Here is an 11,280-nt window from a genome sequence, read left to right as displayed (position 1 = left end):
ACCCACAAGAGCCGTCTTTCAATGATAGAGCCAATAATGAAGACAAAAATGTGACATCTATAGTGTCAAATGGATTCCATTTGAATTTGGAATTTTGGATGATTACATTATTCCTTGTCATTCAAAACATGATGTGAGCACAATTCGAAACTTAAGGTTTCAAAAAGGTAAACGGTTATGTAATCGACATGATGACGAATTGCTTGATCATACACCACACAATCAAAAAGAGGTGAAAATTGAAGACTTAAAATAGTCACAAAGAAAATGTGTTTTTGCAGCCAAAATGATTGAATATCTTGATGCAGATATATTGCCTGATGACGAAAAACAGGCTCGACAAATTCTTTTTGAGGCGGAACATTATTTTCTTCAAGATGGTGCATTGTACCACATGTGGTATACACCAGCTAAACGTCACATGCCCGAGAGAACCACAGTCCGATTGTATGTACCACATGATTACATTGATATTGTACTGACTGCTAATCATGATGACTTATTGTCTGCTCATTTTGGATTTCATAAAACCTATGCCAAAATCAGACAAAGATATTTTTGGAAAGGCATGCATAAAGATATTGATAACTGGATTCGTTCATGCAAATCATGTTCCCGTTTAGAAAGACACCGAAACATAAGGCGATTGCACCTTTAGTCAAAATGACTAGTGCAGCTAGTCCATTTGAGAGAGTCAGTGTAGATATTCTTGGCCCACTGCCTGTATCTAGTTCTGGCAACCAATATGTACTGTGTTTCACTGAGCACTGTACTAGATGGCCAATTCTGGTACCGATCAAATCAACCGATGCCCGTACAGTAGCATCATGTTTCTATAAAGAAATAATATGCAACCACAGTTGCCCCAGATTTCTCTTAAGCGATAGAGGAACTAACTTCCTCAGTAAACTGATGATAGAAGTTTGTAGAATCATGGGAACTAACAAATTGAATACCAGTGCATATCATCCACAGTGTAATGCGGTACAAGAACGTTTTAACAGTGTTATTTTGGATACAATCTCACATTATGTTAATAAGTTTCACACAGATTGGGATGAGTTCATTCCTTCGATCCAGTTTGCCTATCGGAGTAGCCCAGCGGATAACAGCGTTGGATTCAGCCCCTTCTTCCTCCTCTACGGCAGAGAAGCAGTTCTACCCTTGGACGTTGCACTACTAAAAACCACCGAGTCACACAACCAAACCGTGAGAGAATACATTAGTCATCTGGTAAGCCAACTTGAAACTTTCCGAAAGGTTTCAAAAACTCATCTGGAGAGAAACCAAACTGCTATGAAACAGCGCTATGATGACAAAACAACTGAAGTCCAGTATGAAGTAGGAGACTGTGTGTTCATATTCTTCCCAAAGACACAACCTGGACTCTCAAAGAAACTTCAACAACGGTGGTGCGGACCCTACATCCTAGTAAAGCGAAATGGGCCAACAAATTTCATGGTGAGAAATCTGGAGAACAATAAGTTATTATCTTCACCGATTCATGTTAATCGCACATGAAATTCGCCTATGATAGATTTCTACGACCCTCAAATGAAACTTTTCCCGTTGAACTTGACGCAAGAGATCCAATAACAGAGCTTAGTGACAACGATCTTCCTACAGACTCTTATCAGCCACTAACTGCGAAACACTCAACGGAAAACCCAGTTAAGATCCCAGGACTTCCGTCAACAACAGGCAAAAATGATATAGAGTATGCTGTGGAAAAAGTGATCCGAGGAAAATTCATCAACGGCAAACTTCACTACCTCATTAAGTGGCAAAACTTTCCCTCAAAATATAACACTTGGGAACCAATTGAACACATGAACCATTCGACTATGGACTTTTTGAAGACACATCCTGTACGAATAACAGGCAAAGCAACGAGATAATGTGTTGCTAATTAATTATGTTGATTATTTGTGAGAGGTACCGGAAATATGGACTGCTTATTATATAATATTATTAATTTTGCATATGTAATTGTGTAAACAAAAAAGATGCAAGGAATTGCAAGATTACCTTGTGTTAACATCAAATTTTAAGGCCTTTTGGATTGCGCAAAATAACCTCAATTACTGCAGTCTGTATTTTAGCCCTGTTATCAGTTTTGGTGATTCTTTAAAACTTCTCCATAAGCCCGGCCGGCAAGTGTAACACCACAACCTTGAAGTTTTAGATTGAGTTGCAAAATTTATAATTGCCAAGAGTTTTAGGAGAAATTGAATACTCTTCTACAGACTATTCCGTTAAAATCAAATTTAACTCAAAGTGTATTTAGACAATTTGTTTATGCAAATTTGGAATCGACGGAGCCGATTCTAGAAGAGAGAGGCATATGTTATGGGACTACTTTTCGTATGATGACGTACTAATATTATGAATACTAATTAAGTACGGGGTATAGTACTTAAACCAGGGCGCGGCCTATGATCGCCAGTAGCCGTTAGCCTGGTCTGGGAGGTTGGAGTCTCCGTCTTTAATTTACCTAAGTTTCGTAAGTTAAGTTATTAAATAAAGCTATTGTGTTCTCTAATAAGAAGTCTCACAAGCCTGTTTTATTTGAAGTTTGTGTACTAGTATCCCGGTAGGCGGACAAAGCCATAATACCTAGAGGGAATAGGGTTTTATAAGAACGCAAACAACAACATGTATGTGGGCAAATAAACACACGTTATAACGCTTTAGAGGGTCATTCATCATTCTCATCTATGGCTGCAAGACTAATGGTTAGAGTGTTCATCTTATGTAATTTAAAATCCAAGGTTCTAGGCTAGATACCAATCATCAAACAAAAATGAAAGATCAACTAGTTAAGCTGAGAGAGCTCAGCGAAAATCGGTAACACGCGTTACGCTGAATGGAAAGGCCAAAAAAATACAAAACTTTATCAGTCTACAACAAATTGGTGTGTTTTGTCATCAAGTACTATGCTAAAGGTTTGTTAAACTGGAATAATAAAAATAATTCAATCGGTAACACGCGTTACGGTAACACGTGTTACAATTTTTCCCCTGCTACATTGTTTCTTATGTTATTTCAACTGTCGAGTTACAATTTCTCTAGAATATCAACCAATATCGGTTGCACAGGTATCGATTTCTCATTCTTAGAAAACATCGAAGAAGCAATTTTGAAAATGTTTGTACGTCTCGTTGTCTTTCAAGAAGTAAACGACACACCAGAAATACTTGAATGCCTTTTTTGTTTTCCATACCGGTACATTTTACCCGAACAACATGATAGGGCCACACACGTAAGGGTATGCAAAGTGGAGACCTTCGAGTAATACCAGAGAACTTTATTGTACTATGACATTGTATTATTGTGTTGCCATAAGACCGTGTACCTGCGTGCATTCATGTAGTGTAACAGTGCGTGTTAGCCTCGTATTATTCTACACCAGATATACGGTCGTGCAACAGTGCGTGTTAGCCTCGTATTATTCTACACCAGATAGAGATGACGGTCATATTGATAACTCTACGGTAATTTGGAAAAGCAGCATTTCGCCTTTTCTGGGACGGGAGATAAGTTTGTGAAGCCTATCCATAGTACTTATCGAAGGGGTACATGACTGCGACGTATATTATAATTGAGTTTACAGCTTGTGGTTGAAATATTCTGAGAAGAGCAGGCAAGTTTTTCTGACTAGCAAGCAGGTAAGCTGGCTGACGTTGACATTTATAACGTCTACCTTTAATCATATCTGCTGGCGTCTGGTTTAACAAAATGCAATGGGGCGAGGGGCACATTCAGTGAATAGCACGACAAACGGGAATTTCGGAATAGCCAACTAGAAAAATACTCTGAATATTAGTTATTCACTTTGACTGCGACGCATTACTTGAATGGTGAAGTCCAAATGGCATTTTATTTTTGTATTTTTACAAGTATTTTATACTCTGAATGCCCAATAAACGACAATAAACCCTTTATGCAAAACTGAAATATTATTGTTGAGTGCTGTCAGAAATCACGATGAACGATCATGGAACGATAAAGTGTCAGATGGTCTAAAATTGTCTGTCCGTGCAGGTGTTCTTCAGACACACGTATCGGGAGGGCGGGCCGACATCCTAAAATTTGGGCCGCCCTGCCTAATAGACTATTTTTAGATTGCATTTAATACGATAATAAACGAGTACATGACAAGCCAAAACCAACATAAAATTTACAGCGTCGGAAATGCGATCACAAACAAAATGTTAAAACACGACGAGGCACCCAACCACATGGTTCGATCTGTCGCCCACACCATGTAAATACCCACTGCATGCAAAGTGCAATCACAGCCCGCCCGCTATGATTTGCCATTAATAGACTCCAACACAATTCGCACATTGACGAACTGAGAAAGAATTTGTCACGCAGTGTGCCGCACGCATGTATCATGGTGCAATGTACAGATTGGAAGCATATTCAAACATGTATAACTTGCGCCGATTGAGGGCGTGCGCGATGCGGGGCAAAGTTCACGGATAAATAATTGTTCTGTGCTTTGTTATCTCGGTGATGTTATTATATCAAAAGGAGATCTTTAACACCGGAACTGCTAATCACTAATTCATGAAAATGGTTTTATTGGAAAAAGTATTACTAATGGCCAACATTTGGGGACAAGATCGTCAAAACATGTGTGTATTTTGTTTCTCCTCTGACGTAGGGCCTTTTGAAAAAGAAGAAAACAGAAAAAAAAACACGACCGACCGACCCTCCCGATTTTTTAGCCAAAGGGCAGTAAAAAGTCTCGTTGTATGCCTTATGGTGCTACCATCTTTACAACAACCAACAACGATTTGTCAGTTTATTCACTGTGAAACGACAATTAGCAGAAAATCAGTAAAAAATGTTGCACATTTTCTGTACGATAACCTTAATCTGAATGTTACCTTATTGTTTGTGTTTAGCGAGTACACGAATATAATTCATAAGCAAGCTTTCGAAATCCATTATTGTGTTTAGTTGGCGCAGTTGTCATTTATAGTTGAGCAACTAAGCTATTCTTTATGGCATCTCAACGAAGACCAGTTCATCACCAGGACGAGGACCCTTGGGGTTGGGTCGTTGTGGGCGCAACATTTGTCGCCTTTTTCATCACATACGGAAATCTGAAGGCTCTTGGTGTCCTCCTCCTAGCTATGCAGAATGACTTCAATAGTGACGTGTGGATAATTGGTTGGATTGCCGTTCTATATAACTCAATAAGTCTCCTATCCGGTAAGAAACTTACAGACCTTTATCCATACATTATGTACTTGGACTGAACAAGAACAGTATAACATTGACCTAAGAAGTCAACAATTAAAAAGATTGTCAGCAGAGCCTGCATCGTTTGCAATTCGACTTCTATTTTCAATTTCAGTGTTATACTGACAAATATTCCCAAGGGCTAGCATGGAAGGATCAGGAGTGTCCTGTTAAGTTTGGTAATGAATTCTATGTGTGAACAGCAAAGGTGTTTGATCATTATTAAATAAAGTACAGTTTAACCGAGGACTGATGACTCGCAATTATTTGTTTTGCATAAAAATGTTGAGTTAGTGGTGTGTCTGTGCGTGTCAATTGCCATCGATCTAAGGAAAATAACTTGATCAAACTGTTCCATATTTTGAAGCGAAATTTGTGCGTGTTTGTAGTGGCCAGTTTGTTCATTTCAGTTGCGACAGTCATACAATGAGTTAGAGGGTAGTTACCAGTCTCGTACTTTGTCTCGACTTTGGTATATTGCATGTTATTGAGAGATTTATTACTGTTTTATTGCAGGTCCGTTTGTTGCCAGCATTGATCGTCTCGTTAGCAGCAGACGCTGCGTTGTTATCGTGGGTGGAGTACTGGGGTCAGCTGGATTCATGATCGGCTCGCAGTCGACTACAGTGTTACAGTTAACACTTTCTGTTGCCGTTCTATCAGGTAACATAATTACTTACTAAACTTATACTGATGCTCACAAAACCGGCTTATTTTGTTTTAAGACTTTACTCGAATCTCTAAAGGCAAAGGCCGAGTGAAGAATTGAGGTTCCGTTTACACCATCTTCCCTCTATAAAATTTGTGTCAATGATCCTCCCACAGTCAGTGAAACAGTTGTTCGTCATTATTGCCGTTTCATACGTTGTGTGTGTAAAAGAACAGCTAGATATACATAACAAACACTAGGTGTTTGGCTTCCGGAACATAAGCCAGGTTGGGAAAAAAAAAATCAGCTTGCTTTGTTCTCAATACATGTAATAAATGGTCGACATTTAAAAAAAAAACAAAAAAAAAAAGACAGATGACCGTGATTTGACAAATTTAAGCAGTTTTAACTGCATGTCCTCTATTAATAACAATACACCAAGTTTCAGCTCAGTAGGGACTTTTGGTTTAGCAGATACACAGCATTAGACGTCGGATATGTTGCTTTATGCTATAAAGTAAATTATATGTACCAATTTGTAAACAATTATCACAAACTCTGCCACAGACTTCTAGTAAAAGTGATTTTTAACCATTTTCAACCTGTCGCTTTAGGGTGCTCTTAAATTTGGTGACGTTATTGGTCTTTTTTCTTTAAACCAGACCATAAGTTATTCTTGATTTGTCTGCTGCGTTTGACACCCTTGGTCATAGTACAATGCTGCGACGCGTCGTCTCCATCCGAAATACTGCCCTGAAATGGTTCGCACCTCTTACTTCCTAGACAAGACGAGTCATGACACAACAACCCTGCCGGTTTTAAACCTGTTAAATAACTCGTCGCTACCCTTTTATTCCCTTAAGAATAATACTATTATTGATGTTTAATAAGGGTAAAGCAATGAAAAAAATCTACATTTCAACCTACAAACTATTAAACAACGCATTTTCAAAGCATTATACAGGCACTCCGGTTTAGACATATCAAATTAGTACCATGTATTTGATCGGAAGTCCGATTTCTCTTTTTATAAGCGTTTTTTTGTTTCAATTACATCTTTAGCTAATGTCAGTTGTCTTTTTTACAGGTCTTGGCAAAGCTTTAAGTTTTTTCTCCTTCTTTGGTGTTCTGGCGTCCTACTTCAGTGACAACTATTCCGTTGCTATTGCTATATCAACATCAAGTATACCAATCTCGATGATCGTGTATGGTCCCCTGACACAGATACTTCTGGATACATACGGCTGGCGTGGAACCATGCTGATAATGGGTGGTATTACTTACCACATCTTAGTATGCGGTGAATTGCTTATAGCTCCTGCAGTAGCATCACCAACAGATAAAGATCAGTACCAAAAGGTACCAGACGATGCAGCGGAGGGAGACGACATTTCAACGGAGGGAGACAACATTCCTTCTTCGAAAACTCACAAGGGAAAGTGTTTGACGATAAAGGGGAACATCCAGAGTTTCTTTACATCTATGGACTTTAACATACTGGCAAACAAAAGATTCATATTTCTGACTGCGTCAATGATTGGCGTTGATTTCTGTTTCAATGGATGGGTGGTGTACATGGTGTCACACGGTATATTCCAAGGGTTGAGTAGTTACCAAGCGTCACTTTTACCAACAACCTTTGGGATTGGATACATCCTCGGCAAGTTCATGGCTCCTCTTACGGATCGCACCCGATGCAAGCTTCCTACCATCAGCTGGGTTTATCTTGGCTGCATCCTCATGAGTGCCTCATATCTCACCGAAGCTTTCATGACACTTTTCCCTGTGCAGATGATCGTCACATGTTTCATTGGAATGGGGCATGGTATTGTATCACAGTCACGTGACGTCATTGTGCGGTTTCTGACATCCGTTGATCGGCTCGTAGCTGTGATGTGCTGGCAGTCACTTTTAGGTGGATTATGTACGATGGGAAGTGGATTGCTTACAGGTTGGTATATAAAGTTATTTTTGTTTGCAGCTTTTATGCGATGCCGAAATGTTTACTTGATGGCCTGATTGCCTTCGATTAAACGCATTCACAAAATAAATAAATTAATAAGTTATGATTAAGTAACTACACGACAATACTCATTGTGGAATCAGCGAATAACTTCAAGCATGCCACCGTGTGCCTACAAGTAATGCATCCTTACCAGCTGACCAAGGCGACGTTTCTCCCTCCAGAAAGGAACACAGTTCGAAGTCTCAATCGGTGGACATTTTTAAAACACTCCCAATACAGTGGACGAAAAGCACACTGACATGACATTTGACACCCAAAATAAAACTTTGTTTATTCTTGTGTTTTCTTTCAGGGTTGATTTACGAATGGACAGGAAGTTTTCAAGGGGCTCTCATTATGTACAGTGGCATCATGCTGATTTCGATCCTGTTGTTTTTCATATATGATAAAATAACGAAACAAGAACAAGACCAATGTTAGCTGCGAATCTCTCCACCGAGTTGGCTTTAACACTGCCCTTTACGGTATGTCTCAATACTGACTCTGTCCCTTCATTCTTAATGGAACTCATAGAACTGTACAAGCCAGCCATAGGCCTCCCATCATCTCTAGATACCAAACTACTATTTGTACCCAAGCCCACAGGCGACAGAAGTTTCAACGATGCTGTGCTGCACAAATTCAGGAACAATTACCCAACAACAGTCACCACTCTCATTAGCAGCTTTAAATATATCAATTACAAGTTATTTGCTTAATAAATCACGATCTCGTAGTTAGAATGCAATATAAATGATCTGCAATAACAATTTGTATTTCTAATATAATCAGTAAAGCTCACATTAATTAATTATGAGTCAAGGTCACATTTTTTGTAACGCCCGTGCAACTTTATTTAGTAGTTTAAAAAGGGACACGTTGCCATTGATGGGTCGAGTCGGTATAAAACAGTGTTATTTTATTTGTTTTTTATTTTAATTCTTGGGACAAAAAAGCAAACACTAAAACAAGCACAGGCCGTCCAGGGAAGGGCAAAAGTCAACAAACTTTCATCAAAAAAGATGTGCCCTCCCAGACCTTGCTCATAAAAAGTACACATTTATATACTATACATTAAACGCTCTAAAATTGCAGTACAAATTTAAACAAAAGATGGCAAGTAAAAAGCAATTACACAAACGATATACACAAGGTACTTTTTCAAAATGTCCACAGATTCACACCAAACCTACAGGGCCCGAAGACAATGACAGTAGAAAGCTCTGCAGCCCCTGAGAAATGAGCAAAACAAGTCACAAAACATATTGCGTCTCAGTGCGATGAACATAATTTTAGTATGCAAAAACCCATCAACCAGCCATGATATTATACCAAAACATCCCATAATGGCCAATACGCCCCTACACGCCAAAGCTGAGACGGAAATTAACTTGTTATACACCAACTCGCCCTATGTAGATTGTAAAAATGGCCTATGTACTTCAGGAGTTACATTTTTTAAATTGTTAAACCATGTAAATCATCAACTAACGGCGCCATGAAAACATTACCACAGAGCTGTCATTCACTAGTGCAGATCTAACACAGCATGAAGTGTAAAAATAGTGCTACTTCAGTTTGGGGACATACAGTCATTCTACAGTTTGGGGACATACAGTATTTTTTCAGTTGGGGACATACAGTCCTTCTTCAGTTGGGGTACATACAGTCTTTCTTCAGTTGGGGGACATACAGTCCTTCTTTAGTTGGGGGACATACAGTCCTTCTCCCGTTGGGGGAAACACAGTCTTTCTTCAGTTGGGGGACATACAGTCTTTCTTCAGTTGGGGGACATACAGTCTTTCTTCAGTTGGGGGACATACAGTCTTTTTTCAGTTGGGGGAAATACAGTCATTCTTCAGTTGGGGGACAAACAGTCTTTTTCAGTTGGGGAACATTAGTTTCTTCTTCAATAGGGAGACACAATCCTTTCTTAAGTTGGGGACATGCAATCCTTCTCCCATTGGGGTTAGTCCTTCTTCAGTTGGGGGACATACAGTCCTTCACCATTGGGAGACATACAATCCTTTAGTTTGGGGACTACTCAGTCATTTTTCTGTTGATGGACAAATAGTGCTTTTTAAGTTGGTGACAAACGGCCTTCCGCTGGGGGACATACAGTCCTTCTCCCATTTGGGGATATCAGTCATTCTTCGGTGGGGGGACATACAGTCTTCTTCAGTTGGGAGACCTACAGTTTTTCATCACACAGTCCTATTTAAGTAGGGGGGACACAGTCCTTCTTCAGTTGGGGGACAACCAGTCCTATTTCAGTAAGGGGAAATACAGTCCTTCAGTTGGGGGACATACAGTCCTTCTCCCATTGGGGGACGTACAGTCCTTTTTCAGTAAGGGGGAATACAGTCCTTCAGTTTTGGGACATACAGTCCTATTTCAGTTGGTCTTCTTTTGGGGGACATATAGTCCTTCTCCCATTGGGGTACATACAGTCCTATTTCAGTTGGTCTTCAGTTGGGGGACATGCAGTCCTTCTCCCATTGGGGGACATACAGTCCTACTTCAGTTGGTCTTCATCAAATGGTGGACATTTAGTCCTTCCCCCATTCGGGGACATACAGTCCTACTTCAGATGGTCTTCAGTTGGGGGACATACAGTCCTTCGTCCGTTCGGGGACATACAGTCCTACTTCAGTTGGGGGACATTTAGTCCTTCTCCCACATGGGGGGCATACAGTCCTATTTCAGAAAGGGGAAATACAGTCCTTCAGTTTGAGGACATACAGTCCTACTTCAGTTGGGGGACATATAGTCCCGTTCTCCCATATGGGGGACATACAGTCCTATTTCAGAAAGGGGAAATACAGTCCTTCAGTTTTGGGACATAGTCCTACTTCAGTTGGTCTTCAGTTGGGGGTCATATAGTCCTTCTCCCATTGGGAGACATACAGTCCTACTTCAGTTGGTCTTCAGTTGGGGGACATATAGTCCTTCTCCCATTGGGGTACAGTCCTACTTCAGTTGGTCTTCAGTTGGGGGACATACAGTCCGCCTCCCATTGGGGGACATACAGTCCTACTTCAGTTGGTCTTCAGTTGGGGGACATACAATCCTTCGTCTGTTCGGGGACATACAGTCCTACTTCAGTTGGGGGGACATATAATCCTTCTCCCATTGGGGTACATACAGTCCTACTTCAGTTGGTCTTCAGTTGGGGGACATACAGTCCTTCTCCCATTGGGGGACATACAGTCCGACTTCAGTTGGTCTTCAGTTGGGGGACATACAGTCCTTCTCCCATTGGGGGACATACAGTGCGACTTCAGTTGGTCTTCAGTTGGGGGACATACAATCCTTCGTCTGTTCGGGGACATACAGTCCTACTTCAGTTGGGGGGACATATAATCCTTCT

At 40.3% G+C, this 11,280-nt stretch overlaps 1 protein-coding gene across 3 annotated transcripts; it reads left to right on the top strand.

Annotated features, from left to right (window-relative positions):
* The first annotated feature begins 3,422 nt into the window (after positions 1-3,422).
* On the top strand, positions 3,423-10,790 carry LOC139954257 (monocarboxylate transporter 12-like). Of its 3 annotated transcripts, none has more exons than XM_071953984.1 (5): positions 3,423-3,494; positions 4,972-5,226; positions 5,773-5,919; positions 6,993-7,856; positions 8,224-10,790. In XM_071953984.1, exons 2-5 carry the CDS (start codon positions 5,016-5,018, stop codon positions 8,349-8,351), a joined length of 1,350 nt encoding a protein of 449 aa, XP_071810085.1. In that variant the 5' UTR covers positions 3,423-3,494; positions 4,972-5,015; the 3' UTR covers positions 8,352-10,790. The 3 variants fall into 3 exon arrangements, with proteins under 3 accessions (XP_071810085.1, XP_071810084.1, XP_071810086.1); XM_071953983.1 differs by having other exon boundaries at positions 3,426-3,668; XM_071953985.1 differs by lacking the exon at positions 3,423-3,494 and having other exon boundaries at positions 4,960-5,226.
* The last annotated feature ends 490 nt before the right edge of the window (positions 10,791-11,280 follow it).

This window comes from Asterias amurensis, chromosome 2 (assembly GCF_032118995.1).
Source record: "Asterias amurensis chromosome 2, ASM3211899v1".
NCBI lineage: Eukaryota > Metazoa > Echinodermata > Asteroidea > Forcipulatida > Asteriidae > Asterias > Asterias amurensis.
Note: the sequence above shows the minus strand (reverse complement) of the source record. Positions and strands in the feature narration are given on the sequence as shown.

Coding starts and splice junctions, on each gene's coding strand:
- LOC139954257 (XM_071953984.1), top strand. CDS start 5,016: ATGGCATCTCAACGAAGACCAGTTCATCACCAGGACGAGGACCCTTGG. Junction 5,227..5,772: donor CTCAATAAGTCTCCTATCCG/GTAAGAAACTTA, acceptor GTTTTATTGCAG/GTCCGTTTGTTGCCAGCATT. Junction 7,857..8,223: donor GGGAAGTGGATTGCTTACAG/GTTGGTATATAA, acceptor GTTTTCTTTCAG/GGTTGATTTACGAATGGACA.